The sequence below is a fragment of the Brassica napus genome, assembly GCF_020379485.1.
Source record: "Brassica napus cultivar Da-Ae chromosome A2 unlocalized genomic scaffold, Da-Ae chrA02_Random_29, whole genome shotgun sequence".
Lineage (NCBI taxonomy): Eukaryota > Viridiplantae > Streptophyta > Magnoliopsida > Brassicales > Brassicaceae > Brassica > Brassica napus.
In genome coordinates, this window is record NW_026013949.1 from 22,602 (window position 1) to 40,614 (window position 18,013).

The window sequence follows — 18,013 nt, forward strand, 5'->3', positions numbered from 1 at the left end:
AAGTTTTCAGATCCTCTAAACAGAACTGAGAAACGAAATAAAATGGAAGCAAGGAACAAGAGGTAGAGACTAATGTAAACCCCTTACATTTTAGTTCAAGTATTTGAGAAATGTGTGCTTCTTCTTAGAGAGTAACCAAAAAAAAAGTTAAGAAATGAGAACAAAATGTCTTAACCAGAGAGACCTATGCTCATGTCCTCAAAGCTTCAGCAGAAACAAGATCCCAAAACCCAACATCTCTCGAGTTAAAATTGTATTGATTGTTTTACCTGAACCTATAACCCTGTCTGGCTCTTCTTTTTATACCTTCTTCTTCTTCTCCAGATTCGCAGTGACACTTCTCTGCTTATGCTTCCACGAAGGAATCTTACCAGGGAAAGCCCACCTGAGCAACCTCTCCCACGAGTAGCAGATGACGAACATTAGCAAAGCCCAGAGGAGAAGCTTATCCCTCATACCTTCAGGCAGAGGCACCAGCTTCAGCGAATCGTTTAAGTCCCTGAAGAGATCAGATGCAATCACGGTGAAGAACCCTGCTCCAGCGATGAGCGCGTAGAAGAAAGGTTTGTTTTCTCTGATACTCTGGTTAAAGGGGTGTCCCATGTAGTTCACAGCGAAAGTCGCCACCTGAAGCATCATGCTCACCATGTACGACACCGTGTTCACCAGGTTAGGATGGAACGTGGCGTCTGGTTCGATGCATTCCTCGGGCATGTGTTTCTCAGCTTCCTTCACGGAGTAGATCAAGAAGGTTATGTGGACAGCGAACTGTCCAAGGAGAGAGAGGAAGAGGTACACGGAGAAGACACTCGGGTGTGGTCGCTCTGCAGAGAGGGTTTGAAGCGGTCGAGCATGGGATATGAAGAGGAAAAACGCAGCTGTTAAGACGCCGCTGATTGTTGCCTGGACATCACCGAGCTTCACACCGTCCAAGTACATAACACTTAGGACGTAAGCTGTGGCGAGACAGTTGAGACCGAGAATTTTGAACATCTGAAGAGTCGTCACAAGTGTACTACGGCCCTGTCGGATTATGTCCGTCACTGGGGCGACCGACGCGTGTTTAGCTGTGAAGGGAGATGCCATTGATGCATCCCCGAGTTTTACCACGGGAGCTGACCGGCCATCACCTTCATCACTGTTTAGTTCATCCATCATCTTCTTTAACTTTTGTCTCTGCAATTCCGCAGCAGTTAAGTGGCGGTTTTGGGGTGGGGCCTTTGCCTTTGATGATCCTTCTCCATTCTGAATTGCGGTTTTACTAGCTGGTTCTGATGGTTGTTTGGGCTTTTTTGACTTCGACTTTGGATCATCTTTAGACGATTCCGAGGGAGTGACAGTATTCAGTAAGGCAACTCCAACATGGGCCTAGAATTGTGAACAAAAATACAATCAAAATAAAGAAAGAAAGAGAATAAAGCATATGAATCATTCGCCTGACATCTAAAAAGCTAAACCTCAATCTTCCAAATGAATTTCTATATGCGTTACCTGCTTCAATGCTCCAACGTCATTTGTCCCGTCCCCACACATCAGAGTTCCCCTTCCTACCGCTTTAAAGGTGGTTAAGATTAGCTCCTTCTGCTGTGGAGCAACTCTCGCAAAAACCTGGAAAGGAGAAATGGTAAGGAGTCAGACTCTATTACTTATAGGTATTTAGAAATAATAAATCAAGTGATTAAGATTACAAGATATGCTTACTTTAACAAATGGAATGACTCTCACAGTAGCCGATGTAGCCTGTAGCATTTCAATGCTGTCTCCTCCAATGCATAAATCATGCGTTTCAGCAAGGGTTTCGATCTCTTTGTCACTGTAAACAAAAATCATGTCATCCTATCTCAGTCAGAAGCAAGAAGAAAAAAAAAGACCATGGAGACTAGTGTCACAACATATACTGCCTTGTACAAGATGAGGATACGAATTTGCATTAGTTCTACAGTAAATGTGATTAAATTTGACTGCACCTGTAGGGTATGATCTCCTTCTCATCAGGTGACATCCACTTATATTCAGCTCCAGGCCTTGACTGGCTAAGAATTAAGACTGGGTTTGATACAATGTGCACTTTGCTTGCAACATGACAAGCTGTCAATGCCTGATCACCAGTAATCATCACCTGAAATCATGAAAGTAGGATAAGGCATCCCGTGTATCTAATTATTAAAGAAAGAATGAGCACCTGTGCAAGAAAAAGACATATCAACTGAAACTCAAACTCAATAGTCATTTATATCATTTGAACTGATTCTGAGATAGCTGCTTTGCAGGCAATTTGTACTGAGTGGAAAAAAAGAGGCCAACTAATACACGAGTCTGTTTGCATAATGAGAACACAGTAAATTACCAAATCATGAGATGAATTCTTCAACTCTAACAGAACGGTAGCTGAATCTGATCTAATGGGGCAATTGAAGACCTGTGATGCATTATAAACCATTAGGAAACAATTTCGATACCAGACCATTTTACAATTTACAAAAATGAAGAAAGTAAAGCTTCATAAGAGTAAAATGCCATTACCGCAAACCCAGCAAAAGTAAGGTCATTCTCAACAGCATCTCGGTCCATGTCTCTAACTTCACTGGCCTGGTCAACATTACAATACACGTTAGGTAAATCTTAAAAGCTGATCAGCAGAGGCTTGCATAGTCCGGAGCTAAAAGAAGCTGGATGTTAATATTGTTAAGTACGTAAGAACTAAGAACAAACAGATAACTAACTATTTCACCATAAGACCTAAGAAAGTAAGACTTCTGACATAGTGGACTTCTATTCTCTACGTCTGTAAAGCATATCAGTGAAGTTAGAGCATGCGTAACTACCGTCATATCAGGAAGTCGTTTAAATGCAAGGGCCAGAACTCGAGATCCTTGGCGTGTGTATCTCTTATATGTTTCCATATATGCTGCTGGCACATCCACAAGTCTATCTTGGATGGTCTCTGGTGCACCCTGATAAGTTAACAAGCATTCAACATTTAGATCTGGATTTACTGATAAAATTTAGCCAACGAAAATAATTTATCAAGCAGACCTTCACAAATACAAAATATTCCTGCTGAATACAAACGATAACTGACATTCTCTTCAGATGCGAAGCAAAATGGTATCTCTGCATAATCTGCACCGAGTTGCCATTTCCTCTGCAGCGGATAACATAGAACAATGAGAATCAATCTTCTTCATATGTGCACACGGCTCTTTAAACAGATTTCAAGATTAAACAGAACTAGAGATTATCATACTTAGGGCGAAACCATTAAGGTGTATATGATAATAGCTTCAAAGAAAGTGATAGGTACGCAAGATTCCGAGACGCAGAATGTGAAAAATATTGAAGCAGAGCCTACCGCATTATCTCAGGTAATGTAATACTATCAGCTAACATTTTCTATGTGTACTTTAGTTCCCGTATTCCCTAGTCAACTGCTTCACAGGTAGACATCATTTTTTTTAATTTACGCTGTCCAGTCAGAATGCCTGAATATCCGTCAATAGAACATAAAACCATGAACAAAGAAGAAACCATTATATCTAATGTAGTACGCATCCTTATATTAGCCTCTCATCTCAAATCTATGCACGGTAACCACAGTGTAAGTAGGCACCGTAGACAAAGTATGAGAACAATAGAATACGAGATTAATAAAAATGACAATAGTTACCTTTTTGGCAAGGCCTTTTCATCAGATTTGTAACTCCAGTCAATTCCTTTAAGTGCAGCCTTCTCAAGAGGATCACCAACCTGCAAGTATTGAAAAAACAGAGTAAAACATGATAGATTTCGTAATGATGACTAATGATGCAAAAGCAAAGCATAAGCGGTTTCAGAAAGATGACCATAAGTAAAAGTATCATGTACAACATGCGTACTCTACTATTACATTTAGTTCAAACTTTCTAAAGTAAAAAGTAACATGGAATTCATTGTTGGATTGAAAAAAAACATGTGTGCATGGAACAGGAACATAAGCAAAACTTATAGCAGAAAATTGAATTGCAGTAGGCCAAAAACAGAAAAGAAATTGAGTTGCTCATACCAGCTTGTTGTCTACAAAGACTAAAGCATGACACGACGCCAGAATCTCTAATGTGCGTACGGGAACCTTGCTCATATCAGTCTCTGCTTCTTCACCATCAGCCAAGCCCCCAACTCCTCGAAATTCCTATGTAGCAGCAAATAAAAATGAGTTTGCCATAAACAAAATCAAGCAAGCATATACCCAGAGCTTCACTTCAACTTACCATGTCATCTGACGTGAGTGTACCAGTCTTATCAAAACAGCACAAATCGACCTGTCATTAAAGAGAAAGGGTAACACTAATAAGACAACTAATTCCTTGCAGGTTGCCGCTCGCTCAAGATAAAGAGTTCTTAATCGAATAGCAAAATAAGGTATAACAGATACTACCTTCCCCGCAAAAGGAATCCTAAAAGGCTCTGTGCAAAAGATCCCACGACGTGCAAGAGCAAGTAATGACGTGTTGACAGCAATGGATAATTCCATAGGCAATTCTGGCGGGATAACTGAGGTGATGATAATTGAACAGCCTAGCAAGAGCTTATATTTGCTCCTTGTAGGATCCTCGAGACCCTGCAAAGTAGATTCCTCATAACTAGTATACATAGACATATTATTTGAATAAGAACCTGAAACAAATATTACCGTACCTTTACAAGAACATAGCCCGCAGCAATCACGGCAAATACAACTAGAAATAATATGAACAGACCACTCTCCCAGCTGTTTGCAGTAACCTGAGTTTTTTTACCAAAAGGATCAGAACAAAAAAAAATTCTTAACATGGTGCAAATGAAACAACAAACATCGGAAAGATCCCATACCCTCTCTGTAGAAAATAAAATTGTCCGCATTAGCTTTCCTTGGCTTGTCTCAAATCCAGTTCGGAGAACAACAGCTAGACAGCCACCATCAGGGGTTTTCAGAGGGAATGTCTGACCCCAAACATTAAATAGTATGAAACACGGATTAGTAGCAAGCACTGAAGAATAAATGGTTGAAATTGTTGATACGGAATTACCTTGTCAGGTGAATGTTGTAAGATCTTGGTCCCGCCAAATAAAACATGATTTTTATCCCTCTTGATCGATAACTTCTTATCAGATCCTTCGCCAGCAATTGCAACCTATAATATCCATCATACAATATCAGCAAAACATATGGACCATATTATACAAGGATACCTATTGTGAAGTAAGTATTGCTCGCTAGTTAATAATGACGATTCAAAGTTTCAAACAAGGTGCTAGAAACTATCACACGTATTGCAAGAGAAGCTGCTAATGAGAAATAGCAAATAAGATGGACCAAATTTATCATTTGTGCACTGTTACAATTCTGAACTCTTCAAATCCAATATCCAGAGAGTAATAATTTGGAAAAGAAGCCAACAAACGAAAATGAGGTTGAGGAAAGAAAGTACCTTCCACTGGGGAGTTGACTCGCCAGTCAAAATGGCTTCATTTACAATAGCACTTCCTACAAGCAAAAGCATGTCGGCTGGTACTGTCTTGTCCTCTCCTCCAGTGTGAGCAGACGGCCTCCCAATGGACACAACATCTCCTGGCAGCAGATCAGTACCTAAGAGCTTCGCCCACCTAAAATTTGACTTTTTCAGACACAGCAGTAATACCGAAACGATCTTTAAGGAAAACTTGCGTGTTATTCAATCACAAACCTCCCGCATCGATACACCATCACAGTCTGACTGTCCACCCTAACACGTCTTAGGTCGGTTAATGTCTTCAAGCGGCTTTTTGCCATTGTTGACTCGAACATGAGAAGCATGAATAGTGTGAACACACTGTAATACCAGAATTCATCCAAGCACCAAAGACCCACGCAGAAAACCTGAAAAATAGGAAGAAACGCAGTACTTAGAGCAACAGAGCCGTGGAAGAAAAAAAAAGAACTGTAAGATACATGCATTATCAAGAAAACAACACCTGAAATACGAAAAATGGTTCCGTGCAGTTTTCTTTCAATAGCTTCTGGAATGTAGGTTGTGGATAATCAAATCTGCGAGAAACAGAAACAAAGTATCAACCCGGCGCTTTGAAAAAAAATTGCCAATAAAAAACATCAATTCTCAACCATAAAATGAACTTGTGATAGATACATGTATAGAAAAGTGTAAGTCGACTTACACGTTCCTTCCCCACTTCTCAGTGGCTGTTGCAACTTTAGCTTCTGTACCATGGCCAGTACATTTTAGGTAATGACCAAATGTTTCCTTTGTGGGGTAAGGAAGCTTGGAAAAGGCTCCCAACTCTTTTGAGTACATAAAGCGCTGCTTTCTGAAGTCAAAGAATATTTCTTCCGTGTCTCCTGAGGAAGACGAACCAGTCATCTGCAAACATCAAAAGACTTATAAATAAAAGTACTGGAAAAACTCGAGCATTTCCAGGCTAAAGAGGATTCAAATAGTACACGTTATAAATTCATTACTTTTTCGCAGAGATATAGTGTGTGATTTGTTGGGAAACACTGAACTTTACATATATTAAGTCATGAACCAGTCTACATTTCCAGTTTAAAAGCCAAACCATTCACGGAGAGTATTATAGAGGCACAGGCAGCTTAGCAATTGAATCTAAAATCTTGAAATATCTTACTTGGCTACGAAAATGAAGAGGCACAACTTCTTTAGAACCAGAAAACTTGGCTGGGGTGACTTTACACGCATCCGCCTGGCTGATACTGTTAACCTGCGAATCAATACACAAACACAAGGCCATCACAAACCTTCCACCCAAGAAAAAATCTACAAGCATCCACAAGAGTGATGAGGTTTACCTTGCTAAACTGGACAAAACACTTGAAATCCACAGACCACATAGTGAAAAGCAAGACCAAGATGTGAGAAGCAAGAAGGCCACCAAACACGATCAAAGCATCAGTGAAGTCTATGCTAGGCACGATCGTAGTCAACCACGTGGCGTACAGAATCGCAAACGGCCAAACATCCAAACGCCACGCCGAACGTTTCTTCCTGCACAAGTCAACCTTATCCACTACCTTCCCTCCCACGCGAAAGCTCGACATCTCGAATCGAAAACTCTAGGTCGCCGTCAGTGATCTAAACTTCTGCACAAACGTTACAGAATCAGACTAGTAATCGAATTCAACACGAATCGCAATTGGAATCGAGAAATCTACAAGAATCTGCCTAGTGTCAACCGTTCAAAGCATCCGAAACCAATCGAGAAGGTTGAGTCTGGAGTAGATCTAAGGAGAAGGGAGAGAGAGACGAACCTGTAAGCTAGGATTGAGCTTGAATCGGGGAGGATCTAAGCTAGGGTTTACAGTTACGGCGTAACGGAAAGGAATCGCAATCTCGTTCGTCTCCTTCACCTTCACGCCTCACGTCTGAGGTTCCTCCCCCAAAGAGATGTTTGATTCACACTGGATCGTTTTTTTTTCTTTCATTTACTTATGCAGACCCTCTTATTTCCGGTTAATTTCATTTTTACCCTTCTATTTCTGAAGTTTTAGTTTTAGTTTATGAGTTGTTTTTCTAATTAAATTTATTTTGAAGTTTTTTTCATGTTAAATTTTGATTAAAAATTTGGAGTAGTTTTCATACTAGACATATATAGTATTCCAGAAAGAAAAAAACTTTAGAATATTTAAAACTGACGTTGGCTTTTACTATCAGTAAATTTTGCAAAAAAAAAAAAAATAAGTTTCTTATAAATTTCAAAATAAACTAAAATACATATATGTATAACCATTTTTAAATTCTGAGAAAAACCTGTAAATGTGCAATATTAATTAACACATATGTTAGCTATATTTTAAAATTATTTATTTTTACAAACAAATTTAATTTTCAAATTAAATAAAATACGCAAAAATGTAACACTACATAAGAAAGAGTTTGTAAACAATTGAAATATAATATAACTAGATGTTTTACCCGGATATATGGACAAAGTCATCTTATAAATATTTATTATTATATATTATCAATTCAAAGCCCATTACAATTCAACTCTATTACTTCAATTATGACATATTAAATTTTTAATAAAAGACATAACTTTACAGCTAAAGATTTAACACAACTGAATATCACTACTATATAAAAACTACTAATTTTAAGGCTTCTTAGAAGTGCCACATAGGACAAAATTTTTTTCACCAATCAAATTGTCACGTCATCGCGAATGTTTACATGATATCATATATGCACCAGATAATTTTTTCCAGATTATCATCTATCATAAATCAAGTTAACAAAACAAATCGATGGGCCATATAAACCTATTAGTTTACAGTCGTAATAGTTTTATAATTTTTTTATTTTTAAATTATGTATTGTAAATTATAAGATAGGAAATTAAACATGGGTGATTTGAATATAAGTATTAAAACTAAAGTTTCATTTAATAATATTAGAAATTTGAATTTCTATCATTATTCAAGTTTTATAGTCTAATATTTTTAACATTATTTTTATAATATATTTTTGTAAAAAATCACAAACCATTTGGCATCTTTAATCTTGAATGAGACCATCTTCTCTTTATTTCCATGTTGTTACGAGTTTAATCTTGCAAAATTCACCTATATCAAATTACTGTTACTATTAACTACATGGAATTGATATAGTGAAAAAAGTAAAGGAATCATTGTCACAAAGTCAGTGCATCAGATAGTTTTTGAAATTCAAATAATATACAAACATATGAAATAAATTACTCTAAATTGTTATAAAATAAATAGTAACATGTTGACTAAAAGATAACTTAAATTATATCCCCAAGCTAAAACTGAATATTTACTCTCAATATTTTAGTGATACAATTAATTAAAAATAAATCAAACTATTAAATTAAAACAGTTTGTTTTATGGGTTAAAGAGGAGTAACAATTTTGGAATAAAAGAAAAATCAAGTTATTGTTTTTTAATATTTGATGACTACAAGCGTTTTGGATCAAAAATGTTCAAATACTATTACAATAATATTTTTCATATATTAAAATAGTGTACAGGTTAATAATTAACACCACTTTAAATAAGAACTGACTAGAAAAAGTTACAAAAATCTAATATGAGACAAAATGATAAAGAATAATGTGAAGTTCTTCAATTCAAGAAATCACAATGAAAAAAATTAAAGTTATCCCATGTTTTATTATCTTTTAAATTATATGATTTATAAGAGAAATACTGTAAAAATTTCAAATATAAAAAATACTATAAAATTTTATAATACACACAATCTGCGCGTAGCACGGATAAAATGATCTAGTATCACTCATAATTTTATCTAAATTTTTAACATTGTTTACACATTGCTTGAGCTTTATCCATATAATGAGTCAAGATTATTTAATCAAAGCAAATAATAGTATAGATGTGAACCAACACTTATAGAACACATCGAAAGAAAAATTATGATGTGTTCGGTTTGTTTAAGTTTGACAATTTTAAAAAGAATTATGTGACATTTTATTATACTGTTTTGGACAGTAGAACATTAAACATAGTGATGTTAATTTTAGTATTATATGTACACAAATATATAATATATATTTTTCAATTTAACAAGATCGGATGAAAAATACATGTATATAATATTGTATATATTTTGTTTTTATATAATAATAATCATCCAAAAATATGAAAGATAATTTGATTATGAATATTACTTGAATAAAAAGAAATTGAAATCTATATTAGCATTATCAAAAAATATTATTTATTATTTTATTATCCAAAATTAATAAAAATAAAAGGATAAATAATTTGTTCTCAATTGGTGAAGATGGTTTCGGAACCAGAAGAATGGCCAGCATTCGAAAGCTATTTGGAGGACATAAAGCTTCTCAAAGGAAGTTTCCTCAACTCTGATATAGTTCATGTACCTCGGACAGCGAATCTTCGGGCAGATAGTCTAGCACGCAGTGCTAGGAAACAATCGTCCTTTGTCGTTCACATGGATGCGGAGTTACCGATTTGGTTTACAGAGTCATCATGAGTCTGTAAATTCTTTGCTGTCAAAAAAAAAAAAAAAAAAAAATAAAAGGATAAATAATTGATAATATAATAAATGGAATTAATTATATATTAAAGATATAAACGATATTAACCAGTCTAACTTTTAATGTAAAAACCACTTCACAAATAATAGTATATATAAATATAATTCCGAAATGACACATTTTTCATAGAAAAAACAATTAAAAATTTAAAACATAAAACATAAAACAAAGCAATTTGACGTTAGCGACAAGCCAAATTGAATGTCAAGTTTTTTTATACATATCACACCCTCTGAAACAAACATAAAATACAACCTCACCTAACGAGAAGTAGGTATATTTGTCATGTTGTCTGGAACTGTCCATGTGTTGAACGGTGCACTAGGAACTGGGGAGTAAGGTGTCGAATGGTGTTGAGCCCCGTAAGCCATGTAAGGTGGCGCAAAGGGATTCATGTCAGCTCCATAAGGTAAGACATATCGTCCAACCATTGATTGGCCGATAGTGGGTGCGCCATAGACATGAACATTCACTGATGGATGCGAAGCGGCTTGCATGTTCCATATGGTAGGTGTCCCAAATACATGATGGTCTAGTGGTGTTGGTGAAGTGGCTTCTGTGTTCCATATGGCTGGTGTCTCATATGCTTGATGGTCTACCGATGGTTGCGAAGCGGCTTGAGCGTCTTGGCATGTGATTGGTGCTTTCATTGCTGAGATGTTACTGCTTTCCGAAACGTTGACGTCGTGAATGTTATGTCTCTGTCTGCTTCTGTTCGTAGCTCTATGACGTGCGAAGTATTTTTGTGCGTGACTTGCAACTTGAGTTGGTGTTCTTGTCAATACTATGTGACGTGAAATGCTACGCCAATCACCTTTCCCATATTTTTTTAGACCAAGAAGAAATTGACTGTTCCAAAAAAACAAAAAACATAATATTCAACATTTTATAAAAATATCAACTATAAAATCATAACTATATAAAAACCTAAGCTATATCCAGCGCCGGTCCATATATTTTAAAATTTGCTTAAGGCCCTAAGCCAATATAGAAAATATAAAAATAATGAAAATTTGTAGTGTAAATTTTTTAAACACATTCCATGGATCCTAAGCAGCTGCTTATGTTGTTTACCCCGCAGGCAGGGCCTAGCTATATATTATGCAAAGTGTCGGTGTGTCAGTGTAAGAAAATTCATAATATTTTACACTCAAATTAAAAAAAACAGCTCTTATTTTTCATATAATTTATGATAATTTTTTTATACACCTAAAATTATTGTATAAAATCGTGATGTAGAAGTAGTCGTACTAGTAACTAACCTGTGTTCAAGCGGTGTCCAAGGAACCGCCTTACGTCGCTTTGGTTTTGGTTCATCTTCTTGCTTATACTCACATTTGCGATTGATACTACGTTCCCCAATGCTTCTTTCTCGAACATTTGTTTCTATCGTGACATCATTATAATCAGGAAGAGGTACAATTCCAGATTCAATCATCATAACATCATGAAGTAAACTCTTGTAATGTTCTATAACTTGTGCTAGAGTTTTCTCTGGAACAGAGTCAGCAATCTTTTCCCAACGATTATCTGTCTCGTCGGTATAAACCACAAGAGCTCTCTCAAAAGCAATATTATCATCCCTACTCCATGATAACCCACCACCAGTTTTCTCTGATATGATCATTCTCTAAGTAAATCTATTACAACCTTCAAGAAAATGTTAGACCAACACTTGAGAATGACACTATAACCTCCAAAACTAGCATTGATAAAACCTCAAAACTGAGATATTTCAAGAGCTACTGAACCTACATGGAGAAGAATCATAACATATATATATCATTTGAAAGAAAGCAATGTTAATGATAAATACCTATACTTAGGTAGCTATAACTTTTATAGACAAACACATACTTTTTTTTTTGTTTTTTCCTAATTTTTTTTTATTTTCTAGTCCTAACCATAATATTTTGTAGTCCTAATCATATATGGTACATAATGGTAATACATTGTATCATATCACAGCTGGTAAACAATACTGGAAACAAATCTATATTTTCATTTATAAAAAAGTAATGAAGAAAAAAGGCTTAGAGCCTTTAAATCTTATTGCAGTAAAAACTCTATAAATTAATAATATCGGGAATATGAAATTTATTCATTTATAGAGTTATTAATTTATAAAAAGTTTCATTTTTTTAGATTTCTGTATTTTAGAATATGACTTTTTTATAAAACAAGAAAATAGTTGATTTGTATATATATTCATTAAATTTCAGAAATTAAACTTTTATACATGCTTGTTATATTATTTGGTGTATACAAAATATGTTTCATAGAATTTAAATATAGTTTTACATATACATTCATTAAATATTATCAAAATATATTGAAGTGTTAAGAAAAAATACAGATAAACTTCACTGTGAGTATATTTTGTGAATATATAAAACACATAATGCAATATTTTATTTGTACTTATATAAATTATATTTATATAAATTGTAGTGGAACTATATATTTACATACAATTTTCTAAAAATTATTTTGAACCGGCTGAACTTAGAACCAAATAAATGTATTAATTTAGCTTGTTAATTAATTTATCGAATATTAATTTATAGACTTTCTATAGTATGTTCACTGACAGCAACAATTGCATACAAGTCCGAATCTTTGACGTCATCACGAGGCAAAATCTAAATTATACTTAAGTTTGTTGTCTTCATCCATAGGATTCCAAGTACCCAATGCATTTTACTACATATATAGTATGATATATTATGTTTCTTAATTAATAAAAATTTGATTTTGACCGCGCTTCAAAAGCGCGAATTCTCTTGGATTATAAATAAAATTGATATAATTTTGAATTTTGAGATTATACATTATTATGTTACAAAGTCTGTATTATTTCGAAGCAACAATTTTTTTTAACAATTATATAATTTATGAGTTAATTTATTTGAGATTTTTATAAATATTTTTATGTAACCTCTCTTAGGACTGGACATTTTATCCATATCCAAAAAATTCAACTAAAACCGACCTGAAAATATATATTTGGTTTGGGTCTCGGTCCAAGGCAAAGTACGTATTGGATATTTTTTTGACTAGCAGGTCTTGGTTTGGGTCCGTCCTACCCAAGACCTGATCGGATACTCAAAGTACCTGGAATATTTTGTGTATATAAGGTAAACTAGATAATAACCCGCGCTACGCCGCAGGAATCTTCATATATTTTGTTTCTAACTGTTATTTTAGTATCATATTTCGACTGATATGAATTAATAATTTAAACAAAAGAATAATATATTTAATTTAGTATTAAAATTTGAACATAAATATTTAAAATGGATAAACTAAAACTTAAAAAAAGAGTAAATATGTGCTTTCATAATATCAAGAACATGTTTATTATTTTTTATTTGGTATCAACTCTCATATTTAGTCTAATTTGGATATAAACCTACACCTCTCAAAATAAAAGTATATCACTATTAACTTGTATGTATACTTTTTTTGAAGTTTTGTAGTTCGAATATATCACTTTGATTTATAAATTTAATCCCATATATTGTGTAACATTTCTATATTTACTATAAAAAAAAGCTCGTGTATCTCTCACAAAAAATATTTTGTTATCATTTGTCAATGCCACACTCCCTCTTGCTCCATTTCCGCAACCTCTTATCTTCCATATTTTTGTCGTAGAAACTTTGATTATTTACATTATATCAGTTTGCACATTTCATTATATCTTCCATATTTCATTGTAACTTATAATATGGAAAATATGCAAACTGATATAATGTAAATAATTAAAGTTTTTATCTAAGGAAATCAATATCTAAATATTTATTTATGTAACTTGATATATATAAAACTATTTTAGATAGAATAGACAAACTTGAAATAATTTAAAATTGGTGTAAAGTTGTTCCTTAATTCATAGCTTCGATGCATCCACCTTCTCAATGCTTCATCCGCATTCTCAACGGGGCCACCCATATACTCTACAACTATATCTGCAGTTTCTGAGTCAAATCACTTACACCTAACCACAAACAAAGTCTGGACATTCCAAAGACAAATAAATGCTCTACTCTCCAATCTTTCAATTCAGGATCAATTAACTGGTTCACCAAAAATTCAAAATCACCTTGTAATCTACATTTTCTGAAACAGAGATCGCTTGAAGATCCCATACACAGCAAAAACCATACACATTGTATCCTTCCTTGTGAAATAAAGTTAGATGTAATCACATACACATCGCAAAAACCATCTTTCACTTCTGGTGTCAAGTCTGTGTCGGCTGACCGGAGCCTTTAACACAAGGTAATGGCTGATCAGAAAAGCTGGATAAAGGAAGAAAGTAGGAGCTGAAGATGGTATTCTCTACGGGGTCAGGATCAGTAAAAGAGGAGGGAAGAGAGCTAAAGGGAAGGGATAATTTAGACGAAGTCAAATTGAAAGAGAAAAAAATCACGTTAAAAGGACGCCCGGAAATGCGAAAAGGGAGGATGACAGAGAAGATAAAAGCTCGAAGAGCTATAGTAGAAATGTAAGAATGGGCTCGAGCTAGAGCTACTACAAAATTACCTAATATGATTAACATATATATGACGATTAATGATTATGAATAATACATATTTGATTTTAAAAAAAATTTGTATCCTCTCACTTTTTGTTTAATTTTATATTATTAAAAAAATTAAACAATCACATTAAGCATATAAAAATATATTTTTTTTTATATGTGATATTTTGAATTTTTTAAAACGACTATAAATTACTAATAATGGTAAAAGTCTCATATTGAAAATTTTGTGATCAATGATTTTATTTTTTGTTCAAGCAAGATACAAATGATCATAAATCCTATGAATTTGAAGTCTCATTAATAAATTTCATACTATATATATATATATTAATGTCATTTAAATTAAATTATATACTTTATAAAATATATAAATACTTCAATTTCAAAATCAACACTAAAAAAATATTGAGATCTTAATATTTTAATTTTGAAATTTGATTTGAGAAATCTCACATTAAAGTTTTGTGGTTAACATTTTAAAATTTTGTTACAGAAAATATACAAATGTTAATAAAATCATATGTGTAGGTATTTAATAATTATATTAATATTAAAATGTACTATATATATATCTGTGTAAATATCACTAAATGTTAATTATATACCATATAAAGTAAATAAAATGACTGTTTTGCTTTATTTACCAAAACATAATTGTAAATAAATAAAATGTATGTATTTTTATGTATACAAATTATTATGTTTTAAATAGGTGGTTTCTAATATGTTATTTCATCATGACAATCACAGAAATACCACTTCTTCAAATCGATAATTTTTAATATTGTAAACACTATATATATATTATTTTATTCAAATTAAATAATTTAGTCTTAATTTTTATTCTTAAAAAGTTGTGAAACTTAATTTTCTTTTGTGCATATAAATCTTAAAATAATTAAAATAAGCTGTAATACTTAACTCTTCAACAACAATGATACATTTAAGAGACCATATTTGTATTCGTCATTTTACAATTGATAAAAATTATAGTGTTGTAAAAAGTTAAAACCATTTAATGAACAAATATTAGTATGAAAAACTCACACTGTGCATGTGCACGAGTTAACGTCTAGTAATTATTATTATTAACTGATAGAATATAAGATAAGTTTGAAGTGTTGACCATTCCACCACGACATTCAAGTAAGAATATACGTGATGTAAAAAAGGGTTAAAGAAAAGTCTATCAAAATTAATTAATCATATTAAAATTGTTGATATGTTCAGAGATTTGAAAATATTGTTGAAATATTTATGACTTGACAATTATAGTAAAACGGTTGAAGATAATAAATGTTGTTAGGCATAAAAATAAAAGTGGCAAAGCAAATCAAAGACACAAATTTTAAGTGAATTTTGAATAGTATAGATTATAACAATGTTGCATAGTTAGAAAAATATAAAGTAGACAAAAAAAATAGTTAAGTCTAATAAAATGGTGCAACAAACTTTTTTAAGTAGATTTTTCAGAATGTTTCTCTTTTAATATTATAGATGTATATATAAGAAGATGCAATGAGTTTCACAATTAATAAAAGCTTATTATTTTGAAGATAGAAAGTAATCTTTTAAACAGCACAACATCTGGTTCTATGGTGTATGGTTAGCACTCTGGACTTTGAATCCAGCGACCTGGTTCGACTCCCGGTAGGACCTCTATTTTTACTTTTTGCCTAAAGATCTCAACACCCATCAGCTTTGTGCCTATAATTATTCTGGCCCACATATTATTTGTTCGGTCGATTAGTCAGTGCTTGGGTTCATCATGGTTGCGCTAGTGAACTAGTTCGTACTAATTTGCCACCATACTATTTATTCTAACACCAAAAACTATTACATTCGAACTTAGTTTTTTTCTGACATTTGGAATATGTCTCTCTTTTGGATATGACTCATATGATTGTGTTATGATGTTCAGTAAAACGATCATCTTTAAATCCTCCAACTTGTTTTTCATTTGATCAACATGTATCACTTAGATACAAAACTCATAACAATTAGGATAATCATTGAAATCTGTCCTTGTTTAAGATTAAGCTAAGCAATGGATTCTTATAGAGATAAGTACCAAACCAAAGACAACATTTAAGATGACAAAAGTAAGTAGATTCTAGAGATCATACAGTACACCAAACAACACATTCCAAAAATCAAAACCAAACTAAGAAAACTCTCCATAGCTTCAAAAACACTCTACATTCCGTGAATGCCTCTTTGCAATGCAGATGCACCTGCTGGATCACTTCAGCACATTGAACCGTCAATGTGCTGAAGGTGATCCCAGCAGGTGCATCTGCATTTGCAAAGAAGGCATTCACTGGAATGTAAGAGTTTTTTTGATCTGGAGGGTTTCTTAGTTTGGTTTTGATTTTTGGAATTGTTGTTTGGTGTACTGATTCTCTAGAAATCTACTTACTTTTTCATCTTAAATGTTGTCTTGGTTTTGGTACTTATCTCTATAAGAATCCATTGCTTAGCTTAATCTTAAACAAGGACAGATATTCAATGATTTATCCTAATTGTTTATGAGTTTTGTATCTAAGTGATACATGTTGATCAAATGAAAACAAGTTGGAGGATTTAAAGATGATCGTTTTACTGAACATCATAACAATCATATGAGTCATATCCAAAAGAGAGACATATTCCAAATGTCAGAAAAAAAACTAAGTTCGAATGTAATAGTTTTTGGTTTAGAATAAATAGTATGGTGGCAAATTAGTACGAACTAGTTCACTAGCGCAACCATGATGAACCCAAGCACTGACTAATCGACCGAACAAATAATATGTGGGCCAGAATAATTATAGGCACAAAGCTGATGGGTGTTGAGATCTTTAGGCAAAAAGTAAAAATAGAGGTCCTACCGGGAGTCGAACCCAGGTCGCTGGATTCAAAGTCCAGAGTGCTAACCACTACACCATAGAACCAGATGTTGTGCTGTTTAAAAGATTACTTTCTATCTTCAAAATAATAAGCTTTTATTAATTGTGAAACTCATTGCATCTTCTTATATATACATCTATAATATTAAAAGAGAAACATTCTGAAAAATCTACTTAAAAAGTTTGTTGCACCATTTTATTAGACTTAACTATTTTTTTTGTCTTACTTTATATTTTTCTAACTATGCAACATTGTTATTAATCTATACTATTCAAAATTTCACTTAAAATTTTGTCTTTGATTTGCTTTGCCACTTTTATTTTTATGCCTAACACATTTATTATCTTCAACCGTTTTACTATAAATTTGTCAAGTCATAAATATTTCAACAATATTTTCAAATCTCTGAACATATCAACAATTTTAATATGATTAATTAATTTTTGATAGACTTTCTTTAACCCTTTTTTACATCACGTATATATTCTTACTTGAATGTC

The 18,013-nt window shown here is 33.1% G+C and overlaps 2 protein-coding genes and 1 non-coding gene across 3 annotated transcripts; all 3 read right to left on the minus strand.

Annotated features, from left to right (window-relative positions):
- Window positions 1-63: 63 nt before the first annotated feature.
- Window positions 64-7,526, minus strand: LOC125594021 (probable manganese-transporting ATPase PDR2). The gene is made up of 22 exons (XM_048770339.1): window positions 7,280-7,526; window positions 6,821-7,111; window positions 6,640-6,732; window positions 6,172-6,374; window positions 5,971-6,043; window positions 5,703-5,875; window positions 5,448-5,622; window positions 5,046-5,150; window positions 4,849-4,959; window positions 4,675-4,761; window positions 4,415-4,597; window positions 4,248-4,298; window positions 4,043-4,168; window positions 3,668-3,747; window positions 3,037-3,145; window positions 2,826-2,954; window positions 2,524-2,589; window positions 2,348-2,419; window positions 1,968-2,119; window positions 1,702-1,813; window positions 1,492-1,608; window positions 64-1,368 (listed from the first exon to the last, which is right to left on the minus strand). Exons 2-22 carry the CDS (start codon window positions 7,067-7,069, stop codon window positions 301-303), a joined length of 3,534 nt encoding a protein of 1,177 aa, XP_048626296.1. The 5' UTR covers window positions 7,070-7,111; window positions 7,280-7,526; the 3' UTR covers window positions 64-300.
- Window positions 7,527-10,187: 2,661 nt separating this feature from the next.
- On the minus strand, window positions 10,188-12,323 carry LOC125594026 (transcription factor SRM1-like). The gene is made up of 2 exons (XM_048770342.1): window positions 11,338-12,323; window positions 10,188-10,924 (listed from the first exon to the last, which is right to left on the minus strand). The coding sequence occupies exons 1-2, from the start codon at window positions 11,700-11,702 to the stop codon at window positions 10,336-10,338; spliced, it is 954 nt and encodes a 317-aa protein (XP_048626299.1). The 5' UTR covers window positions 11,703-12,323; the 3' UTR covers window positions 10,188-10,335.
- A 5,162-nt stretch (window positions 12,324-17,485) lies between these two features.
- Window positions 17,486-17,557, minus strand: TRNAQ-UUG. Its single transcript has one exon. It is a non-coding gene; the product is annotated as a tRNA-Gln (tRNA).
- Window positions 17,558-18,013: the final 456 nt, after the last annotated feature.

What these genes read in the sequence shown, in the direction of transcription:
- LOC125594021 (XM_048770339.1), bottom strand. Translation starts at nt 7,069, where the DNA reads ATGTCGAGCTTTCGCGTGGGAGGGAAGGTAGTGGATAAGGTTGACTTG. An exon ending in AGAATTCATCTCATGATTTG is followed by an intron (nt 2,120 to 2,347) that starts GTAATTTACTGT and finishes TCATGATTTCAG; the next exon opens with GTGATGATTACTGGTGATCA. An exon ending in ACGTTGGAGCATTGAAGCAG is followed by an intron (nt 1,369 to 1,491) that starts GTAACGCATATA and finishes TCACAATTCTAG; the next exon opens with GCCCATGTTGGAGTTGCCTT.
- LOC125594026 (XM_048770342.1), bottom strand. Translation starts at nt 11,702, where the DNA reads ATGATCATATCAGAGAAAACTGGTGGTGGGTTATCATGGAGTAGGGAT. An exon ending in TGGACACCGCTTGAACACAG is followed by an intron (nt 10,925 to 11,337) that starts GTTAGTTACTAG and finishes TTTTTGGAACAG; the next exon opens with TCAATTTCTTCTTGGTCTAA.